General features: G+C 41.7%; 1 protein-coding gene across 8 annotated transcripts in view; it reads left to right on the top strand.

Moving 5' to 3' along the window:
- Nucleotides 1-24,864, top strand: part of Tet (Ten-Eleven Translocation (TET) family protein) — a 223,234-nt gene that overhangs the window by 190,292 nt on the left and 8,078 nt on the right. For all 8 annotated transcript variants that reach the window (XM_050194805.3, XM_050194804.3, XM_055062962.1 and 5 more), the window contains 5 exons: nucleotides 5,238-5,382; nucleotides 7,155-7,244; nucleotides 7,338-7,475; nucleotides 8,351-8,473; nucleotides 17,460-17,609. In XM_050194805.3, coding sequence (XP_050050762.1) covers nucleotides 5,238-5,382; nucleotides 7,155-7,244; nucleotides 7,338-7,475; nucleotides 8,351-8,473; nucleotides 17,460-17,609 — 646 coding nt within the window. The remainder of the gene's footprint in view (nucleotides 1-5,237; nucleotides 5,383-7,154; nucleotides 7,245-7,337; nucleotides 7,476-8,350; nucleotides 8,474-17,459; nucleotides 17,610-24,864) is intronic.

Here is a 24,864-nt window from a genome sequence, read left to right as displayed (position 1 = left end):
TTCAACCAACTTATAACTGTTTGCTCCATATATATATATTGCCTGATGAACGGGTTGACACAGCAGAATTTGAAAAGCTAATTGACCAGCTTCCCGAACCCTATATAGTAATCGGAGACTTCAATGCTCACAGCACATTCTGGGGTGACTCGAGATGTGATGCGAGAGGACGGGCAATTGAAAAGTTCCTTCTTTCATCTGGAGCCTGTCTATTTAACAAGACAGAGCCAACTTTTTACAGTCCTACACACAACATGTATTCGTGTGTAGACTTGGCCATAGGGTCAGCATCACTTCTTCCATACCTGGAATGGCGAGTTATTAGTAATCCATATGGGAGTGATCACTTCCCAACACTCCTAGAAACAACAAAGTGGCACGATGGACCAGCTTACCTCAAAAAGTGGAAACTTCATAGTGCAGACTGGTCGAAATTTAGAAACCTGTGTAAATTGTCCCTGGAATATGTGGACCACCTAGGTGTAGAGGAACTGACCACCTACATCACTGCACATATAATCTGTTCTGCTAAAAACTGCATACCTCAGTCCTGCACAGATCAAGTCAATCCAAAACCATGGGGGAACAAAGACTGTGAAACCGCAAAGAAATGCCAGAACAAAGCATGGAGTAGATTTTCACGCTATCCATCAACAGAAAATCTAATAGAATTTAAGCGGTGCAAAGCAAATGGCCGCTGTATCCGCCGAATATCCAAAAGAGAAAGCTGGACACGCTACGTATCCTCCATAAACTCATACACGTATGTTAGCAAAGTGTATAATAGGGTACGTAAACTAAAAGAGCAACGTTCAAATCCTTTTCCTCTCATCCCTGGCTCTGGCGATACAATAGAAGATCAAGCAAACACTCTTGGTGAGCACTTTCAGAGGGTATCAAGCTCCGAAAATTACACCGAAAAGTTCTTACACCATAAAAGAATAGCTGAAAATATTCCTCTGCGTCCAAACAAGTTGTCATTAGAAGGATACAACAAACCACTAACATTCCATGAACTCAAGCTTGCCCTAGGCTCTTGTGGCAGCTCGGCTCCAGGCTCTGACACAATAACTTACGAAATAATCAACAGTCTGCCTTATGAGACCCTAAACTGCATCTTAGGTCTTTACAATAATATTTTTGCAACTGGTCATATACCTTCATCTTGGAAAGAGGCAATAGTCCTACCAATACTCAAATACGGCAACGACCCTTCCTTAGTTAACAGTTACAGACCAATTGCGCTCACTAGCTGCTTACTTAAGGTATTTGAAAAAATGATTAACCGTCGCCTTGTGTTCTTTTTGGAATATAATGGTATATTGGACCCTCGCCAATCTGGCTTCCGAAGAGCGAGGTCTACAACCGATAATCTTGTTCTCCTTGAAGCATATATACGGGATGCATTTGTACACAGCCAATACTGTCTATCTGTATTCTTTGATCTTGAGAAGGCATATGATACTGCCTGGCGATACGGTATTCTGCAAGACCTGTCGTCCTATGGAATTTGTGGTAGTGTGCTGAACATTTTGCAAAATTACTTATCTGAAAGAAAGTTCCGCTAAGAAGTGGCAATATACTATCGCGCACTTTTATTCAAGAAAACGGTGTACTACAGGGAGGAGTGCTAAGTTGCACACTTTTTATAATCAAAATGAACTCTCTCCGCTCTGTTATACCATCCATGGTGTCTTATTCTGTCTGTGTGGACGATATCCAAATCAGCTTTAAATCTTGCAACCTGTCAATATGTGAACGCCAGATACAGTTGAGTGTTAATCGGCTCACGAAATGGGCAGACGAAAATGGGTTTAGATTCAGTGCAGAAAAGACTTCCTGTGTGCTGTTTTCTAGATGAAGAGGGGTATGTCCTGACCCTTGCATTACGATGCATGGGAGAAGCCTGGTAAATAGAGTAGAACAAAAATTTCTGGGTGTAATCTTCAATAGTAACCTAACCCTCATGCAGCATATAAAACAGTTGAAGCTGAAATGTCTTAAAACTATGAACCTTTTAAAGATTTTATCTCACCAGTCGTGGGGAACAGATAGGTATTGCCGCCTATCTCTTTTTAAAAGCCTTGTGTTGTCACGCATAGACTATGGATGTATTGTTTACCAGTTGGCTTCAAAGACAACACTTGAAGTACTCGATCCTGTCTATCACTTAGGTATCTGCCTGGCACTTGGTGCCTTTCGTACGAACCCTGTCCAAAGTCTCTATGCAGAGTTGGATCAGTGGCCACTGGATTATCAGCGTACATATCTCGGAGTCACCTATGCAATAAGAACCATGTCGCTAAAAGAACATTCATGCAAAGCACTCATAAGTGATCAGTCCACAAATCAGTTGTATTTAAACAGGCCGTCACACGCCCCGCCGTTCCCGTTAGCAGTAAAACCTGTTGCGGAAAAACTCGGAGTAGTTTTCACAGATCTGCAGGAAAGTGACTACGTTGAACTCATCCCACCTTGGGAGCAATTTACAGTCTCCCGTGACTTGTCCTTTACAAAACTTAACAAAAAGAGTTGTCCAAATGCCCTCATCCAGCAACATTTTTTGGCCCTTGAAGACAAGTATAGATCTATGGCATTTTTCACTGATGCTTCAAAGTCTGCAACTTCGGTATGATGTGCAGCCCATGGCCCAAACTTCTCCAACTCTAAAACCTTGCATAACCATAGCAGCATCTTTACAGTGGAAGCGTACGCTATTCTGATAACTGTTGAGTACATAGCACAGCACAAAATACAAAAGTCTATAATATACACAGATTCTTCAAGCGTTGTCACAGCCCTGTCCTGTGGCAAAGCAAGCTGAAACCCCATATTAAACATGCCCCTTAAACACGTTCACGTAGTGTATAAACAAAACCTTGCTCTTGTATGCTGGGTGCCAGGCCACTCTGGGATCACTGGCAATGAAATGGCAGACAAAAATGCTGGACAAGCGGCTCATCGGGATACCGTTGATGTAAGCTGGATACCTGGTGTGGACATGAAACCTGTGATACGAAAGGCGCTCCGTAATCATTGGCAAGCTGAATGGGACAAGGAAGTTGAAAATAAGCTGCATCTGCTCAAACCGCAGTTAACCAAATCTTTTCCGCTGAAGCTTGATAGACACACTGAAGCCACCCTGGCACGATTCAGAATAGGACACACTTATGGCACACACAATTACCTCTTGACTGCAACTGACCCACCGACGTGCACGCGCTGTGGTGAGAACTTAACTATCCTACATGTCCTCATTCAATGTCCTGAACTTCACCGAGAGTGAGTGGCTCATTTTATGGAACTTTATTCAAATCATATACCCCCCATCCCTCAATGTTCTTATCAGAGGATGCATTTTTTAACTTTAAAAGAGTGCTTAATTATCTTGCAGAAGTTAACTTTCTAGACATCATCTCATATCATCCTAACCATCAGATTGTGCCTCACAGGTGAGATACAGTCTGATGCACAAGAGTATGTCTGAGCTTTTGCACTTCTTGCGTAAGCAAGAATTGTACAGCAAGGGACTCTGACAATCCACAATAATTTAACATGTGTGCCTGTAACCAATGCATTTAATTCCCTATATTTATCTTAGTAAATATATTAGAATTCATGCACTAGTACTTATAGATCTATTTTACGTGTAGGCCTCTATACAGCCTTTATTTTAAGTCATAGCCCTAAACTCACAATTTTACTAAACCAAAACACATGTCCTAGCGCTCTTTGGCCTTAGATGCCCTTGCGCCAATAAACTTCAATCATCATCATCATCAATAATTTGCTGTCGTAATTGACGTTTCCCCTTTCGAGCGAAACTGCGCATCTTTTTCTTAGAGGTATCTCTTGCATGCTACAAAGTTAGGTGGAATGCCAGTGTATTTTATAGTAGATATTGGGGAATGATATCTTGAAACTAATGTGTGTGAATGCTTTCATTTGGTAGGAAAGGTCCTTGTGAACACATCCAGGTGAACAAGTCCTCGTAGACAATTAATTTTTACACTGTACAATGGAAACACATTTTTAGTGTTACAACATTTTAGTGTGGTCGTCGTTGTGAGTTGTCGGAACAATTAAAAATTTTCACCATATGCTTGACTGGAAAGGTACGAAGTGATCACTTGAGCACTTTGATAGAGAAATGCTTGTTTTCCTATAATTTAGTCTCATGTATCATGTGTCTGAAGTGTATCACATGCCCTACGTTAGCATGCGCAGATGCTCGACTTAAAAAGTCATCAAATGCCAAAAAAGAATTTCTTTTTTTCGTTAACATGGAATGGACAGGTGATGACTGCCATTCAAGTTCATGGCCCACATGTCTAAAGTTTTTTCAGGACGAACCAGCCATTCAGTTCGATGTTTGCGGCCTCATACATTTCAAAGTGGTGTGGGCAGATAGAGAACAGGGCTGGTATAATGTAGGGATTCCTTTCACTTGATTCTATTCCTTTCGCATCATCAACCATTCATGATTAGCCAATATCCTAATTATAATATGGGCGGAGTGTGGCTCGGGCCACTGACGAAGTGTAAAAAAAAAAACATTGGATTAGAAACATTACATTATCCCAACCCAGCTTGCAGCATCAGAGGACAGCAAAGTGGCGGGTTCACTCAATGAACACATGCATGTGCAGTGAATCATTATGACAAAAGGGTCTTCATATGAATGAAAGTGTAAAGGTTTAGAAGTCAGCATGCTGGACTGACAAATTTACATGCATTGCTCGGCACTGTGTAGAGAAAGCAGAGTGGGTTTTCACATGGTATTACATTGTGCAAATAAGCTTTATGGGATGGGGCAGAGCATGACTAAATGATGTAGTGATGAGTGACCACAAACACACATGATGCATAATAAAAAGGAAAATTCGTTAAGGAAGTAACATACAACACGTCTCGGAGGCAGCTTTGACACTATGTTGGAGGCATCATGTACTGGCTATCACTTATAAAAGCAACCTTTATTCTCCTTACTTTTTAAAATTATGTATGCATGATGTACGCAGCAATTTGTTTTATTATCGTGAATATCAAGTATTTGTGATGCATATTCGTGGTGCTTACATATTCACAATATATGTTTGTATTCTCAATATATGCTACTTATTCATAATAAATGTTCATAGTTGCCATTATGTATCCATGTTGCAGTTGCAATATTTCTTGGTGTGTTTGATTTTGATATTACTTGTTCTACTTGTTACTTGTTTTCTTTTTTTCAGACGAACTTGTGCATGCCAAGGAGCAGACTCTGAAACCTGTGGAGCTTCCTTTTCATTTGGCTGCTCATGGAGCATGTATTATAATGGCTGCAAGTATGCAAGGAGCAAATCTGTTCGCAAGTTCAAGCTTTCAGAACAGTCTGAAGTACGTGAAATCTTTGAAGCATGGTTATCACATCTGCTTGCTTTTGCTGGGTGTCTTGTAAGATCCTTCTAGTGCTTGTCATGGCCTTTTAGGTGTATTTTCATCCCAGCTTACTTACAACTCACTTAGCCCTTTAACCCCCAATCCTGTGCTGTTCTCGTCATGGGAGGTTGTACCAAGATTGCCAATGACGAGTCACACTCGTTGAGCCCGATGTTGTGCCGCTCCCACTGCCAAAGACGAATTACGGTCGGCATTGAGGGAAAGCTACCCTGAAGAGTGGCTTTTCTTTTCTTTTTAACATTTTTGTGTTAATACTAACCGGAAACCAACTAAGTGACAAATTTTCTGAATCGGAATGACATAGAAAAAATTATGACTACACAAAAAAAATTGGGGAATTTGATGAGTTTTTTTTAGAATTAACTTTTATGTAAATTCTCGTTTTCAAAAGTCCTTTCATATCATGAAATTCCCTGTTGGACAGCGTTCATTTAGCCCTGCAGCTGTCAATGCTAACGATAAGAGCATCCCAAAAGTTATCACAACCATTTCTTAACATGAAGCAGCATTGCAGTATAGAATATATCTAGTCTTCGACTATATTTTCTCATTGGCTTTAACAAATTTAGCTATATTCGAAAACATGTAGGAATTATAATGTACACTGTATCACAAAATAAGTAAAGGCCCATCTGCTATTATAGGCTATGGACGACTGACTTTTATGTTTTTGTGATAGGGTTGGGTGTACAATGTGGGTTCACGTGCTGAATGAGGCTTATGTTAAAATAAACTCTAGGTTCTTCTAAAATATTCTACTTATTTTGGGCGATATTTGGACCAGCTGTGCCACTTATTTGGGCTTGTCTTTAGAGGGTTATCTGCTTGTTGGCCTACTTTCACCTGGTCACCTTACTTTCATGTGACAAGTGACATTGCCATGTAAAGCAAGCAGTGATAAGATGACTGCTATGTTAGGACTCTTTGTGTAACCATTCTGTTGACTTAAGTAACAAGAATGTCTTAAAACAGAAATGTTATGATTGCATAGAAAAAGTAGATGTTACAGGTCTTGTTACAGTTTTGAAAATGTAAGAAGGTATCCCTTTATACAGCTAAACCTCGATATAACGAACTTCAGTATAACGAAATTCCTCATATAACGAAGTATTTAACTTTTCATAACCTCTTGTCCATAGAACACCATTTATTTAGAACCTCAATATAACGAAATTTTATTGCCGCCGCAAAGGAATGCCAAGACAATAAATGGAAACTTCCGCGGACGCAGATAGTCAAATAATTGAATTACAAGCGGCTGCTTGCAACCACACCTCTCAAATCGTGCGCCACGACAAGCGATCGCCGCGGAAGTGGAGCCGCATCATGTTTTGTATAAAGTCCAAGTGCAATAAGATCCTATCGCGCCCCGCACACTGTATGCTTTAGGTGCGAGTGAAAGTGTGCGAGTACGATACAAGAAAGATGGTGGCTTCACGAGTGATGCCTTCCCGCGTGAGCAAAGGGAAAGATAGCGAGGGGAGCGAGCTCGTGGTAACGCGATCAAGCGTGCGCGAGGGGGCGAGCACGCGCTTGATCTAATTAAAAATGTTCCGCATATGCATGCACATGTGCCACTTTGATCATCTTGTAATGCAGATTACTGACTTGCCAGTCTGGTAATATAAACCTAGTTTTAAATAATAAATTTTGCAGTGGAATATGGGCAGCTACTCATAACAATAACTGTCTTACATTGTGACACGTAGGAACAGGAGCTTGAAGATAAGCTGCAGCAATTGGCTACTGACATGGCTCCCCTGTATGCTAGAGTTGCACCAGAATCGTACAAGAACCAGGTATGTTTTCATTTTTGTTGGTCTACACAGCTGTTGCTTTTTGAAAAATAATTTCGGTACAAAATTTACCCTTTTTCTTGTTTTCCTTCACAGACTGAGTTCGAGTCTGAGGGGATATCGTGTAGGTTGGGCTTGAAACCAGGAAGGCCATTTTCAGGAGTCACAGCCTGTGTGGACTTTTGTGCTCATGCTCACAAAGATCTACATAACATGAATAATGGCTGCACTGTTGTGAGTATCTTTTAAGAAGTTGATAGTTTTAATGTTGTCGAATTGCTTTATGTGGTTGCATAGATTGGCTGCTTGTGCTTCGAAGAGAATGTTATGCACGTTGCTACAGGACAATCCACTGTTATGGAGAACACCTGATTAGATTTCTAGGCTTGATAGCATCTCAGTTTTCGCATAAATGGGAAGGAATGTTGAAATTATATTGGCTTGAACACAAATAGGGTGTTTTCACTAAGTGGATGACCCTGTTCATTCATAGAACACAAACTGATAAAAACGGCAAGCTCAAGCTTGTTCTAGTAGCCAGCCTAAGCATCTCCTGTATGCTGGTGCAATACTGCCAGTGTTGTGAATCGGTGATTTTTTTCCATTGTTAATGTAGCCAGGGACTTGAGATACTGCCATGAAATCTAGCTTCTTTCTTTGGCAGTTACGTAAAGATTGCCTAGTATTTTTTTTTTACATGTATCTCCCATGCAACTATTTAAGATGATGTCAATGTCATCGCAGCACTTCATCTATTTCATCAAATCAGCACTTTTGCATGTCTGTCCCTGTGTCTTGTTGTCCTTTGCAATATTTTCACCCCATGTTTCTATCACTAATTAACTTCATGGTTATTACATGTTCACATCACCTTGCATGACTACCAGCACATCCTTGCCCTCAGGAGGCACCTTGGCCCTAGATGCTGGAGATATCAATTCCCACAGTGCCTCTGTAGATGCCTTTCCTCTTTGTAATCACAAGCCCAATTACATTGCAAGGGGAGGGAGGAGGCCTTCTTAGTGGCGGTTTTAATTCATATTAGGTAGGTCTTGTTTTGCACTACGAGCACAATTCATAAATGCATATTTGGCTTAATGCTTTTTCAGGTAGTGACATTGACAAAATATCGCGGGTTTGAGAAGGGTGACGATGAGCAGCTGCACGTGCTTCCATTGTATGTACTTGACGCAACTGATGAATATGGGAAAAAAGATGGATTTTATGAGAAGGTAAGTGCTTTTAACTGCATATATAAAAGGCCAGGAAGTGTAGAGGGTGTCTGTTGTGAATGTGTGCTTGTTTTTACTGAAAGTGGCCATAACACAGTCATCCAACTATTCTCAGTTTAAAATCATAACTGAGAGTAGAGGGGTCAATATGGCTATACATGCAAAAAGAATAGAGCTCTCAGGTCACATTTTAACTCGAAATTTCAATTTGAAATCGCTGCCTCGAAACCCCTCCCACCAACAGCGACCACCATTTTGCACGAATCCGCCTTTTCCATTGCGCTGTGGTGCCACCTTAGCGTGCCTCTGCCTCCGTGGGCCGTGGTTCGCAGAGGCACACCGCATGAAGTGAGCTGAAATGATTTTGTGCATTTGTTAGTCATTGTAATTTTAGTTTTGTGTGACTGGATACTTCCTGGGCAGGACACCTAGGCCGGCAACGACTCTGGCGTGACTTACAAATGCAAGTCATGAAAATATGATGACGGGCTTTCGTGCAGCTACGCGACAAAACCCGTCAGCATGCGATGTGACTCTGAACGAATACGTTGTCCCATGACAGGATTGCCACAGCACCTGCGCTTGTATTGCTATTGTTCCTATTTAGTCATACTCACTAAGAATCCAAACATGTCTCGAAATTTGAAATGCACGATCATAAGCACTCACCAGCTGCCCACATCAAGTTCAAGCTGGGATCGATTCCACTCAGCGGAGGTTAGCCATATCGTAGCAGCCGAGTTCATGCATTTGCCACGTATTAGACCTGCACTAAATGTGCACTAATAGGATGATCAAAACTGATTTTATAGCTCAGTTTTGACCATAGTGGGCATAGCTCTTTAAAGGGGCGATACTGCGCGCGGAGTATTTATGCAACACAAGAACGGCACATTTGTTTTTATTGGCATGTGTACGGACACTGCTTGCTGTTCGCTTCGAGTACAGTAGAAATTGTGCACTGCTGATGCATACAAATACTTAGGAGTTCATATAACAGCAAAACTAACCTGGAACATTCACACTCAGTACATAATAAGTAAAGCTAATAGCATGCTCGGTTACTTACGCCACAAGTTTTCCAAAGCTCCATCATCCTTAAAATTACTACTTTACCAGTCATTAGTGCGTCCTAAATTAGAATACGCTGCAGCTGTGTAGGACCCATACCATGAAAACCTCATTTCTTCACTCGAGCTCGTCCAAAATAACTCAGTCCGATTCATATTTTCAAATTATAACCGTACCGCTAGCGTAACATCAATGAAATACAATCTATCTCTTCCATCACTTGCATCTCGTAGAACAATAGCACGTTTGACACTGTTTCACAAATTTTATTACCATTCCTCCCTTCACAGTAACTTCATTTCTCAACCTCATTACCTATCGAGCCGCATCGATCATCACCATAAGGTCAGACTTCAAACAGGCAACACTAACACTTTCAGTCAATCTTTCTTTCCCAGATCATCACGGCAGTGGAACCACCTTCCCTGTGAAATTGTATCTATTGTCGACAACAAACTGTTTCGTAAGGCTTTAGCTAACATTGTATAATTAGGAATTATTAACATGTTATTTCATTTACTTGCCGTACTTACAAGTGACTAAGGACGACACTGGTTAACATTGTAATAACAGGAATTATCAAGATGCTACTTTTTTTACATTGTCTGTCGTACTTACAAATTTTGGGCAAGATATTACATAGTATTGTATAATTAGTAATTACTAACACACTGTATTGTTTATTTTCCGTACTTTATTGTTATACTTCCCGTTTTCCCACTCCCCTCTGTAATGCCTTCGGGCCTTGAGGGTACCATAAATAAATAAAATAAATAAAATAAATAATGACGAAATGCTCAAAACATATATGAACACTTCCCATTTGCATTACAGAAGCGTTGTATCACACTGAGACAAAAAGGCATGAGCGTCCCAGGTACTTCAAAAACTGCGACAACGTAATATGATCGTGTAGTTGCTGTTTTCGGGAAAGCGAGTACTGCTGATTTTTACAGGTGGTCTATACTTTTCATGTTATTCATCAGCCATATAGTTTGTGCATTTGATAATGTATTGCTAGAGTAAACTCTGCGCACATATATGCTCATTTACAGAGCACGTATAGCTACCAAATGAAAATGCTGATGCCTGCCCAACTCACGTGGCATCGAGCGATGTTGTTTATGTTGCAGTATTGAAAGCGCCATCATTTGTTGGCTGTTTGGCATAAGAGGCAAACTGTGTTTCTCGGTAATTAATTTATTTGTCAGCATAACAATAAACACAGATCCACCACTCCACGTAGTTGTACTTCGTTCATGGAAGCGCCGGTGAGTGCGACCGACAGCCATCGATCAAGAACAGCGATGTACCGTGGTGTTGGCACTGTACCGTGTCACCGCTTCTCACTTATTATGTGTGCGTCATAGTATGCTAAGAGTGGTTTACTTCAAGTCGGTATGACCAGGACTGAAATATAAAAGCAGTTTTCTTCGTCGTACTTGCTTATCCTGTGTTTCAGGTTTTCTGGTAGTGGACAAACTCGTAGGCTGTGTTAGGCCTAATGAAGCTGTGCTGAACGAGATCAGCACTGCCTCAAACTCAATGTGGACGGCTGGCAAGGGCTGGAAATCGTGCATTTCAACTTAGGAAGTACGTTCCGACTCAATTTGAGCGTCAATAAATACATACACAAGTGCAGTTGCATGCGACATTCGCGTTGATAGTACGATGTTCTCATTCGGCGGCCGATCGCATAGCGGTCGGCACACTGGTTTTGTCACCATCATCGGCACAAAAGCCTGTCACACTATGACAACTCACTGGTGTCACTTGCATTGTCAGTTGCGTCTTCCACATACTAGTGTGACAATAGAGGTTTCCCACTGACACAGTCTGCCAACTAGTAGGCTGAATGTTGGCGTCGGCGTCAGGTGGACTTCTTATTGACATTGGTGTCGTGTCGGCCTATATTGTGATGTACTGCACATTAATTGAGTATCATTGTGAACAGCTGAAGTTTCTACTGAAACACAGTGCAAATACCGTGTCATCGGCACTGCACCGACGATATAAGACTTCGCGTCCTCGTCAACTATGCTGCAGGCTGCCTGCACTATTGCATACGCGCGCGTCGTCTGCTGCACGAACCGCCGACGCCGTACAAAACATTTCCGGCACTCGCCGCTAGGATACAGCGCATGCGCTCTTGGATCATGCAAAAGGCGGATTGTGTGACATCAGGAATGTGGGGCCACTGCTTTGTTGTCTGCGCCGAAACAGTCTGAAACCACATCGGCCAGCTTGCTCCGCATGCTCTGGCAACCAGTGGCGGTGCGAGGGCGTTGCCGTTGATTTGTGCCCACAGTTGTTTCACTTGCGCGGTAACAGCAGCACAAACCAAAGAACGCCTGCACAAGCTATCACGGGCTGACTGCCAATGACGCATGACGACCATGACTTATTTCCAGCTTGTACAATTGCTTCCAGCACTTGCAGCATGCAAAAGCGTGGCCTTAGGCATTGGCTTCCGTTACTCTGTGGGAGCCGTTGCTAGGGGTGCGTTTCATTTCATCACCAGTTAGTGTTGCCAAACTGCTGCACGGTTCAACTGTGACATAAAAAATTAAAACACAAATTTTCTACCGCACAGATGTGCCCGAAGTTTTCCAGCTTGCTGTAGGACGCACACGGTTTAACATTCAATGCTTAATGAAAGCTAAAAAATTTGGTGTCATGGCCCCTTCTAACTTGTCAAGAGACATTTAGGTGATCTGCACACTGTAGATATGCATCTCTAGCACTGCTGCACTGATGAAATATTCTGCCAAGTCATTTGGGTGGAAGCATTGGTGAACAAGTGGCCTGTTTAGCTCTTCTCCTCAGGATGAGCTATTTATGTTGTATGAAGTCAGTTTGTATTGTGCTTTACAGTTACGCAACTTAATTAAAGTAAAAACCTGGTGTTTGGCAAAAGAAGATCCAGTAAGGACTCTGTGCTTGCAGATTTGTTTGCTTTTATTGTTGCGTGTTGTACTTTAAACACATTTGTAGACTTATTGTGGCTATGTGCTTGTAATATTAGAATTATACCATTTTCGAATGAAACAAAATGCTTGGGAGTAGAGACTGTATTGATTACTTGAGTGTCACATGCTGCATCTATGAAATATATACTTTTCTCTTTATTACAGTCGACTCTCGTTACAACGGACCCTGATAACCCGATAAAAAACATCCGTATTATCCGGTCCGTAATATCCGAGGTGCCTCACTTTCGAAACTTTCGTTGCGATGTCTAACAACTTTATTGGAAAGCGTGTGACGAACATCCAAAGCAAAAAAAAAAAAGAAGAAAAAAAACTCGGTTTTGCTTGAAAGGAGAAGCATCGATTGCGATAGCAAATTAAGCAAGATAAGCGCAGCAGCAGCCGCGAGCGAATTGACGTTCGTGCTGTCTCTCGCTTCAATGCGAACTAAATGTCGAAAGCACAGCACATACGAAGCTACTGGCACTGGACGCCCTTTGTCCGTATCGCAGATTGCTTTCAAGATACGGCGCCCGCACGGCCGTGCCGTTAACAGCGGCCACCAGAGTAGAACCCCACCTCTTTCCCTTGCCTGCCCCCACCACCGTGCCTCACGCACAAAAGATGGCGCGCTTCCGCTCCGCTTTCCTCCCTTTCTCGCACGCAAGATATTGAGCCGCGGTTGACGGCTGACCCTCGCAAGTCGCCAGCCCGTGTCAACACGACAAAAGCCCACTTTATATGCCCGATTTTGACAAAAATTGCCGCTAATTTCGTCCGCTGTAGCTGACAGTCCATTGTAGCGCCGTCCGTTAAAAGCGAACTTCGTTGCATTAATAAAATAGGTAGAACAAACCAAGGCTGCAATATGGTCCGTTATATCCGAGTCTGTTGGACGCGGGTCCGTTGTAAGGAGCATATACTGTATATGTGTGAGAAACGGCTTGAAAAAGTCCTTGCTGTAGCACATTGCTGCCAATTTTAAAGAAAATGTTTTATGCAGCAACTCAAGCCTGCATTCACTTCTCCTTTTCATTTTACATTATGTTTATCATGGAATTGGTAGTTCTTAAGTTAATTCTTTTAACGCTTTAAGTGTTTTGGACGAGCTCAGCTCGTCAATGCAATCCTGGTTAATTTTGCTTTGTGTGAGCTCAGCTTGCTAATGGCAATAATCTCGTTTGCAAAGTGATTTGGATGAACTCAGCATGTCCGCATAATTTTTCTTCTACTACATAGATGGCTGCAGTGCCAATATTTGAAATCTGTGGCTATATTGCTCTTTTCTGTTTTACTACACTTTTTCAGCACCTCAAAGTCGACATTGATTCATTCAGTCTTCATGTTCTATACAACATAAGTAGCCATTTTGCCAGCACTGGAGGGGCGTGATTACATATTGCAGTCTGTGTTTTCTACTACATATATGGCAGCACTTTGTCAGCGCTCAATGACTGCATTTTTGGAATTGTGCGCCTTTTTCGCCTTTTGGCAGATTTGGAATGATGGCGTCTGCCACTGACGGCTTGCACGTGTATTGCGTGTGCAAAAGAAAGCCGCTGCTCAACTCTGACAGTGAAAGGGAGAGTGAAAGCGATGCACTTTGTTCTTTGAGCAAAGAGAAAGACTCGCTCGGAAAGCACCTCCAGAAGGAAACTAGGATCTGGTGCGAGCCCTGTAGCAAAGCTCTCTGCACTGTTCTGTGCTTCACAAGTTCCACACAATTCATAACCTGCCTTAGAAGTGCGAGAATGCACGAAATTTTTCTTTGATGAAAAATTTTGCTTTGCAATATACTAGTTGATTTTGAAACAGGGTAAATTAAAGCATTTTTCCTCGTTTCTAACTGTACTATTTGTGGCAATGACACATACATATATATTACATATCGAAGAAGTAAAATGAGGTTTTCATGCTTAAAACATAAAGCAAATTGGTGAAAGAGCTTTAAAGGGTTTTCGATGGAGGGAAGTTTGAAAATAAGTAATAAAAAAAAAGCAAAATAAGGTCACTTCTAGCCCAAATATTAAAACACTTAAGAGGGTAATTTTGTTTCATTGTAATATGCAGTAAGCTTTGCAAAAATTCAAAATCTTCTGTAGTGTATCCAGCAGCGCACATTCTGTTCTAGTAATTAGTATTTCGTTACATAGTCTGTCCTCTTGGCTACATCATCATTAGCTTGCCACTAAATAGCATGCATGCCAGTTGCCAGTTAACAGACTGCTCAGCCCAACCTTTTTGTACCATTAGCAATGAGAAGCTTGAGTGGTACTCATGCGAGTGACATCATGACCAGTGCTTGCTCTGGCTCGCTACACTGCCGTGCCACGCTTGGAAGTCTGACATCACTCTTATTGACTGCACATCTCTCGTAGCCTTGCAGTGCACTTACAGGAGGCAGATTTAGCCTCTCTGAGTTCAAAGTATATAATATTGAAATTGTTAGTTGTTTTCTTTCCTGTAATCATATTAATAGTTCACTACACTAATACCTGTCTCAGTATCTTGGCAACTGAACTGCCTCTACATGGCCGGACTACAGTTTAATAAGCATAGTAGCATTTCAAGTTCCGACGTCACATTCACATTTATACTATTTCCCTGAAGAAATGTGATGCTACCGCGTTACTCGCCTATCAGCAAAAATCAGGTGAAACTGTATTGGTGCACTGGGTGCTAGCTTACTTCATAGCAGCATTTTCAGTTCTGACGTCATATTAACATTTACAAAACTAAGTTACATTGTTTCCTTGAAGAAATGTGATGCTACACCACCTTACTTGCTCATCAGCAAAAACCAGGTGAAACTATTGATGCACGTGCTAGCTTACTTTTGAACTGATCTGATGCTTACCTTGTGTGTCTGGATTTTAGTGGGGATAATTCAAAGGGACACACGCTAAGAAGAAATGATAAGTTAAGGTAGATTTATAGATTACAGTATGAAAAAATTCACTGATGATTACGATACTCCCTAATCCAAAATTCGAGTGCAGCTCTATACATGTTCTCATTTCGCAATATATTGAGGCAAAGAATTTGAGAGAGACATGTAGCAGAGTCGGCAATCGTTGAAAATGTGATCTGCTGGTCAAGTGCGTCGGCTTTTATACATGACTCGTCGAAGGCTCTAGTGTAATCGCCGGTGCCACTTAGCTTCCAGAAAATAGTACACAATTCGTGTCGCGTATAGAATCAGATTACAAAACAATCGCAAACCATGATAATTGAAACAAGAGCGAAAGAGACTAAACCAAGCAAACCAAACAAGCGTGAGTGAGAGCTGCCGCGAGCAGACGATAGTACGAAACGAGCGGTCCGGCTGAGACTAGATATGAGTACGCATAGAGTGGTCGGGCGGGTCCACATGAATCCAATTTCCTGCGCGCATGTCACTGAAGGGGCCGCTCTCATTGGTCTCCGCCGTTCGTGGCACGCATCTTTCATTTGCTGCTCTGCATTCGTTTTTTCATCATTCGCTGTTATGCTCGTTCACTTGGTTACGCTGCCGCCGCTCACCGCAGGAACGGGTCATTAAGAGGAAGCTTTAGCTCCGGTGCTCCTGTCTAAATACATGTAAAAGGAGAACTAGTTTTTCTCAGCAACCACTGCGCCAAACTTGATGAGGTTTGTTGCATTTAAAAGAAAAGCTTAAAATCTAGTGACTGTTGGTTTCGAATTTTTAATTGAGGTTGTTAATTGTTTCCTGAAAATTGGCAAAAATCGTAAATTTACAAAAAACAAACCTATCTAGTTTAAAACTCCGTAACTTGGCAATGAAACATGATATCACAATTCTGTGAATTGCATCTCATAGTGCATATAAGGAGAACAAAATTGACGTTACACATGAATCTCAAAAATTTGAATAATGTGTAAATGCAGCTTTTGCAGAACCCTTGTACACAACGTAACAAATTCACGTAATACATAAATTTACATATTGAATTTGTCCGCTTTGAATGATCTAATGGGTGCTGTTTACAGAACTGCTATATCTGTTCTTGATGGAGAGCTATTAATTTGTAAAGTTCGTGCTTCTATTTTTTTTCAAACTTTTGGATTTTTAAAAAATTCTTTCAACAAAATTCAGGCCCTAAAGCGGAATTCCACTTGCAGCAATCACTAGAATTCAACTTTCTCTCTCAAATGCAACAAATTTCATTAAAATCGGTCCAGGGGTTATCTCAGAAAAGCATTGTTGCGTTTTACATGTATTTGAATAGGCCGCGTCGGAGTTGGGCCCGAGCTAAAGCTTCCTCTTAAGAGCTGTGCTCTAAAATCAAATAGATGATTCTCGATGTAACCTGAGGTATGGCAAGCCAAAAAGGACAGAGCCATAGAAGGGAGGTGGGGGCACCACCTCGAGTCTCTCTTGACTTTGGCAGTGCCTGCACACTACTGCTTGTTTGTTTACCAATAAATAATAATGACGTTGCATTAAAAAGGAAGCAAACATTTAACATGGCAGATGTTGATATATATACATTTCCTTTTTGCATAAAAAATGGCACAGATAGGCGAAAATACAATAAAATATTTGGCATAACACTGACACTGTTAGCACTGCAATGTGGGTGCTTAATTCAATAAAGAGAAGTTCGGCCTTCATTTGCTCCGTTAATCATGAACCTTCTGCTGGCATAGAAGTGAAAATAAGGAAATACTGTTCTAAATTGATTTGATGTTTCTCTTTACTGGTCCTTTGAAATGTGCAGAGATAAAAAATGTGAGTAAGATAAAAGGTGGAGGCTACAGCCTTGCAGTATTGAAATGATTAGCTCTAATTTGAATTTCCATATATGTGCTGACATTGTCAAGGTGAGTTGACCATATTTTACTATTAAGCCTGATTCGGTTATTAGGAATCTTTTTAGAGCTGAAACACAAGAACGCTATGCTTTGCTCATGCAGCTGCTTTATTTTCTCTGTTCTTTGCTCAGGTAAAAACAGGATCATTGGAGGTGCTCAGCAAATATCACACGACAACTAGGATACGTAAGGTTCCTTTGGGGCCCTGCAAGAAACGTGGACGAAAAGAAAAGAACCCTGATGAAGCAGCCCATGCTATTCAGCAAAACTTAAACTCTGAGGTCAGTTTGTAAGTTCTTTATGGTTAGTATGCAATAAGCGACAAACTAAACGGCTCTGTTATCCCTCTGTCGATGTAACACCATGGAAATGAGTGACATTTGTGAGATGCTTGATGTGTGCAATGAGTGAGAAAATGGTCTAAGGGCTGTGCGAATATTGGGAATTCCAAATATAAATGGAATATTTTGCTATTCAATTCGTACTCGATTCGAGGATTCGCTATTTGAACTTGTCGAATGTTCGTTTCGTCCAAATATAAGGGGCAACAACAGTTGTTGCAGTCTACAGGAAGAAGAACTGATGCAAGCGAAGACTTTTCTGAATCATTCTGCACCAGGAAAACTGCACTTGTTCCACTGATGAACCAGTTCTTGAGCAAATGCATAGAGGAGATGACTTCTACACAATAGCTTTCATTGGTTAAATAACCATGTCTCGTCCTAAGCACCGTACGAATTTGATGTCTTGATTTAGGCAAATAAACTTATTATTTTGTCGGCCTCACCGTATTTGGATTCCCTCTAAATTATGTGTGCTTGGATATTGAACTTAGTCCCTTCAACGAGCACGACACTTTATTACATGCAACTGATGAAGTAGTGTTCATGCTTAATTGTTGTCATGGTGCACTAGGTATCATCACCTTTCCTTTGTTTTTCCTTTACGAGCTCCTCAGTTGACATCAAGTTGTTAGCAGCATTATATGTGTCACTATCATATAACTTAAGTAAGCCTTTTGTTGCCAGACAGACCCTATGGTACCTTTGCATTTCTCTTTGTTTCGAAATTACAGATATTCAATTTGATATTGAAAGCTCATTTTTCTCGAATATATGATTTGTTTAGAAAATTTCACTGTTTAACACCCCTAGTTTAGACTGTTAGATGGGAAATTCTTAATTTTTCGTTGCCAGAAATGCATTTTTATTAGAGGTATTTGAATAGCCAAATTCCAGAATTAAATCAAATATACATTTATTTGGGAAAACCAACCTTGTAATATTGGAATATTCTTTTATTTCTAACAAAGAAAAATATAAATATAATAATATAATATAATAAATGTAGATATAAAATATGTATAAATAAAGATATAAAGGTTGCACGTTGGTTTAAATAGATGCAACTGGACCCACCACGGTGACTCAATGGCTATAGCATTGTGCTGCTGAGCACAAGGACACGGGTTTGATTCCTGGCAGCTGCCGTTTTCTGATGGGGGCTAAAAAGCAAGAACGCTCATGTACTGTGCTTTGGGTGCACATTAAAGGACCGTAGGTGGTTAAAATGAATCTGTAGCCCTCTACTATGGCGTCCCTCTTAACCCCCTGTACAGTTTCGGGATGTTAGACCCCACAGTTTCACTAATATACTTAGATATGCAACCAGGATGAGGTTGGCCAAATCAAAAATTGCTGTGCCTAAATGAAGACAACAGATTCATAGGCTGCCTAAAGATGATGCATTCTTGTTTAATGACCTGAATTTATTGTACAGAAGTTGGCTGCTTTATGCGTTCACCCAAGAAATGGTTCCCCTGTGCAACAACTGCTGCTCTCCAGCAGCAGAGTCATTGGGAACAGTCGCCGCTTGCATTCATCTTTATGCCTTTAGACTAACTGTTGTCTTTTATATTCAAACAGAAATTAATATTCAAGAATTTCAAATAGTGAATTCTCAAATCAAATGCAAATTGAATTGTCTTTGCTATTCTATTCATATTTGAAATTTCAAATATTCACACAACCCTATAGTCAGGTACAACTTTAGAAAAAAGGGGAGGCCCCGCCCAGATGACCTAAGTGCGACAGCCCGCTGATGGAGTCGATGGAGTCGCCTCCGCGGCTAAAATAGTCCCACTCAAAAAAACGTGCTTCTAAAACGCGTAATTCTCGGTTATAAACAAAGACTTCTATTTTGATTACTGGTTTTGTGGAGCTCTCGTGATTGGAATGCTACAGCACATGTCGGATCGCGAGAGAAAAATAACCCTGTGCCCTCTACAACGCTGCATGTCGTCTGCTTTTTTAACTTCATTGCGTGGGACAAAATAAAGAGCAAGTGTGCATGGCTTTTGCACTGGTTTACGTGTACACGGTAAGCCTGTAGTCTCGCCAGTTCGCGTAGCACAGTGTCAGCGATGCTCGCTGCAATCTTTTGTCGCCGGACCGCAGCTCAGAATAAATGCACACGGTACAAATGGTGCATCGTAAGCTCACAATAATATTTTCAGCATGGTAGACCACCACAAACAGTTTGGAAATTCACTCTGATGAGGGGCAGATGGACACGACTGACGTGACTCAGCCCAGTTCGAAGCGCGGGCGGCCATCTTCTCCATCGGCGGGGTCACCGGCCATTCGGCTCGTGATGTCAGTCTAGAGTGCATGCCCATTGGTGGAGGCTCGTGTGCATCCATCTTGAAGGAGTAGACGCCCCATTTTTATAAAGTTGTACCCGACTATAGTTTCTATTCATGTACTGTAGAACCTCGTTGATATGTTTATTAAAGGGGCGCCGATGCAGACCCCTGGCCACCCCCAAGTAAGGCTGTAGAGCTGTGTCACACTTTCTGCACATTCTCAGTCTTTCTGTAGATAACTCACAAACGTGAAAAATCTATAGACTGGTTTCGCCATCGATACAGAAGTTCGTTAAGCTAAAACTTTATGACTGGGTTTGTTTTTATACGACAAAGCTTATCTGGAGGCGTTGCTCGGATGTAGAAGGCCCGTGAGTTTTTATAGCAATTATATGGACACTCCAGGCGCATTTCTGCCATTGGCTTCACCGTGATATTCAGTGTGAAGTCCAAGGGTGATAACACCATCACTGTGCACCCTATACTGTATGTGCAAGTGAAAGCATGCAAGGGGAGCCGGTGATTGTGGCTCAATCTCGCCCGCACGAAAGGGAGGAGAGCGAGGAGGACGCACGCTGTCTTCCGTCACGCGCAATGCACCCAATGTTACGAGGTACCGGGGGGAGGGGAGGGAGGGGTGGCGGCATTGTACTCTAGCTGCAATTGTGTATGTGGAGGCCGTGCACGGTCGCATGGCCAAATCTTGAGAGCGATCTGCGTTGGGGGCAGACTCTAGGTGCGTCGACGGCTCCTTTGTGTGTGCTTTGTGTTATCGGCACTCAGTTTGCATTGAAGCGATAGACAGCACAAAGGTCACTTCGCTCGCTGCTACTGCTGCACTTGCTCACGCCAGCGTTTCGACAACGAGTGTCTGTGGTCATTGAGTGTGATGTGTTCATGTTTGCTGTGCGCACTGACACCATGCTTGTTAATTTAGTTAGCAAGCGAATGTTTACAAGTTGATGTGGCAGATACAAGTGCTATCGTTACTTCATATGGCTGTCTGCTAGTTTGCTATTGCAATTGATGCCTTGCCTTTCTGGCGAAACTGCGACTTTTTTAACGATACAGAAATCCAAGAGCTTCTTATGAACTGTGGATTCAGAGGACATCAATATTGATCACACAGTGTCTTCATAAAATAACTGTAGGTCAAATTCTTTAAGAGCACTAATTACCCTGAATGATATCACCAATTAGCATGTCCTAATTTTTGCTTAAATTTTGAGATTAAAAATTTTTTTCAAATGTCCTACAACATATTGCAAATAAATCACACTTAAAGCCTGCAAATGTGTTACAGTCAACTACCGTAAATTTGATCCTGACGGCACCAACGAAATTGGTCAAATTATCTAGCAGGTCGAATAAAACAAGTGGCAGAAAAAGAACATAGAAATACACTGCTGGTTCATTTGGCAGTATCTGCCAGATTCTAACATGTCCCCAAATTGAACACACACACACTTTTTATGAGTTCAAAACAGGAAACTAACATAAAAATGACCATAGAGTTCTTAACAAAGTAGATATCGAGCATATTCCTGATTTCTTTTGCAAAAAAATGTAGCCTGCCTCCAATTCTCGCAATAAGAAAAAGACAGAACCAGTGCACTTTACCTTCAGAGATGGAAATTTATTTACTTAATGTCCATCATCATCACTCTCAGACAGCACTTCATTGTTTGCTATGAACCACAACATGTTATCCTCCATACGGTCCATAGCACATTCGATATTCTGCCTTTATCAAACAACCTCACAACGATCACAAAGGGGATGGTGGCATACACCTAGACTAATCACTTTGCTAGTACATCCTGTGACGCATGCAATTATCCGCAATGCCAAGAACACGTGACACAACTTGTCGCTAGCTTAACATGTAAACTAACTTATCATTTGAATGTGCCTTTGTAATCAGACTGAAAGCGGTGCATTGTCATGGTATGCCAGAACTTGTTCTGGTGTCATCCATGGTCACCATCTTGTGATGGCAGTGACTAAGATGGTGGCGAAACTGGCTCTGACGGTAGACTGTCGGGTATGCTATTGACGTAATTTTGGTTTTGGTTTCAGTTTCATATCTTGACTGCGCTGCTCAGACAGTTTTTGGACAAATTCCTCTGAGAAAAAAAAAGTGTGTTAGAATTTGACAGATAGTATAATACAGTCAATCCTGGATATATCAAACTCGGATATATCGAATTATTGCCTATATCGAACAGCTGTAACATGCCCTTGGAAGTCTCATGCAAAAGTATCGCGTTGCACTACGCGTATATCGAACTCTCATTCACAGCCACATTCAATATATTGAATGCTGCGCCGTGCCGTGCCTCCACAAGTGCACTTCTCCTAACAGGTACACAATCACTTCTCGCACCGTCTGAAATATTAAATGCCGATGAACTCAAAAGGGCATGCTGTCAAGCAAAACGTTGAATCTCTAGGGCAGTACATGCCATGGAGGACAAATGACTAGCGTTAGTTTTGCTCTTCAAGAATATGGATAGCTCATGCAAACTGCAGCCGTTCATTATTGGCGAGAACAGATCGCCACTCAGCTTCAATGAGGAGAAAGGCCTGCCGGTCCAATACGCTTTCCACAAGAAAGTGTGAATGACACTCGAGCTTTTCACTGAGGCTGCAGGCGTGAAATGCTAAACTGGAAATGTCTGCGCCGGCTTTCTTTCTTTCTTCTTTTTTTATTTTTGTAGACCAACTAGGGCTTTCTGTGAACAACATTTTAGTGTTCCCTCTGTGAGTGGCCAAAACAAGTCCGACCACAACATCCCAACCTCTACTTGAATGGATTTTTACATTATATTACAGTTCAGATTTAATGAAACCACCGCACGCCACATTCAATTTGCGGGAAGGCCATCGTGGCAGTGGTGCACAAGACTCATCGCTGTGCGATTCATGGCCCCACAGTCCTCACTGAGTGCGTTTCATTCGTGCACGCAGGGTTACACGAGTGGGAATTGACTCGGATGTTCTGCAAGCTGAAAGCAATTTTCTAATCTAATAGCGTCTGTGTATTGTTGGTAGTCCCAACGCAGAGGCCGGAGGAGAAAGGCTGAGGACCATAAGGTGCTGGAGCGCTGAGTGGCATGCAATAAGAGTTGGGCGGACGAGAATCAATGATGGCTGGTGACAAAGGGAGAGCATAGAGTCTGTTTTGAAACCGAAACCCAACAGAGTAGTCTGTCTGGTCAACTGGTTTCTAACGTATGATGATTGGCCGTTTAAATAGTCTATTGTAACAGGGCACGGCGGTTGGGCACATTCACACACGATTCGATTGCACTGGTGCCAGCGCAGCGCATAACCAATCCATACAGGCTGGTTTGCTTCCACACTGTGTTCGTTTTTACCTTATTCTGAATAGAAACACAATACAAGCACTTGTATGCGCACAAGGTGCACTGCGGTCTAGCAGCTAGGCGAGGTGGGCGTTTAGGGTTAGCGTTGCAATCAGTATATCAAGAACCATTGCGCAGCGCGAGTGTATTTCAATATTTTGTGTGCAAAGAATAATCAATCTTTTGTGCTCACGACATGGCCTTCGAGACACAAATTGGTAAATTCCCGCTTTTTATAATCTCTGGAAACTGTCCGAAACATGCGGAGATTTCAGATAAGCTTCAGATAAGCATATCTTGTATTTCGAATTATCAATATATCAAACTATTTCATTATCCCCCTTCGAGTTTGGTATATGCAGGATTGACTGCAATTCATTGTGAGCTACTGCTTTTGCTTTAAAATCTTCCTGGAATAAGCCAAAAATGATATTTTCGACAGGATATGACTTGTGTTCAGTGCAATTACTGTACCATAAGCGTACCATGCTGACCAGCCAAGTACTAACCGGCAAAGGCCAATTTCAGGGTCAAAACAATGCAAGTTTGGGCCCATAGAAATGTATGGGTGCTGGCTGGAATATTCTGTCTGGATGGAATTAACAGAAAAATTGAATTAACCAAAGCTGAATTAGCAGACATCTGCTATACTTAAATAGATTTTTTTGCACTTTGAGAAAACCTCCGGCACACAGCAGGTTGAAATGCTTGAAGCGCCCAGCACCTAGAGGGTTAAGGGACAAAGGAAAAAGAATGCATGATCTGGGAGAACATAACACCTGATAATGCTTGCAGCAGCACTACAGATGAAGCAGAAAGCTACTCTCACACAAAACTGAAATTGAAGTTGAATAGAAAGCCAACAAAATATTAAAACCTACTAAGTAAACCTTATTATCACTGCCTGGCAGTTATATTGAACATTAAAACACTGTTTTGGAGTGGTCGTAGCCATGAATCACACTAAATGAACATTGTGATTTCTGTCTGGCTCTTAGGTCGAATCTTAGTTAATAGCTTCTTTTTGAGCTCTCGCATCCCTTTTTTAGTGCATCTGTGTATACCAAAGTAATCATGCAAGATAAATCAAAAACCATGACAGTGTCTGTAAATATGGGTGTGGGGTGATGGCACATGCCTTCAATCACTTTATCTTAGCATTACACATTGTGAGCCATGTTGTGATCGGCGACTGGCGACAATCTCAACACGGCAATGGTGATCCTGCTGTATTGCACGGCAGATACTGCGTATTCACTGTTTTCAGCAGTGACATGCTGAAAATACGTAGGCACTGTCGATGGATGATGCCAAGTCGGTTGTGCACCATTGCAGTTTCTGGATGTAACAGCTGGGAAAGGAAGCGTAACAAATGGGATGGTAAGACATATGACCTTATGGGAACTAAACGGGACTGGTGTTCCAGAGTGCAAGAGCCAGGAAAATGTAACAAACAGTAACATAACAACGAGGTTCTATGGTGCTTGGTGGCTTTTCTCTTTACTGTGCCTCAGGTACACTCAG

Source organism: Dermacentor andersoni, chromosome 1, assembly GCF_023375885.2.
Source record: "Dermacentor andersoni chromosome 1, qqDerAnde1_hic_scaffold, whole genome shotgun sequence".
Lineage (NCBI taxonomy): Eukaryota > Metazoa > Arthropoda > Arachnida > Ixodida > Ixodidae > Dermacentor > Dermacentor andersoni.
This window is presented reverse-complemented; position numbering and strand designations above follow the sequence as displayed.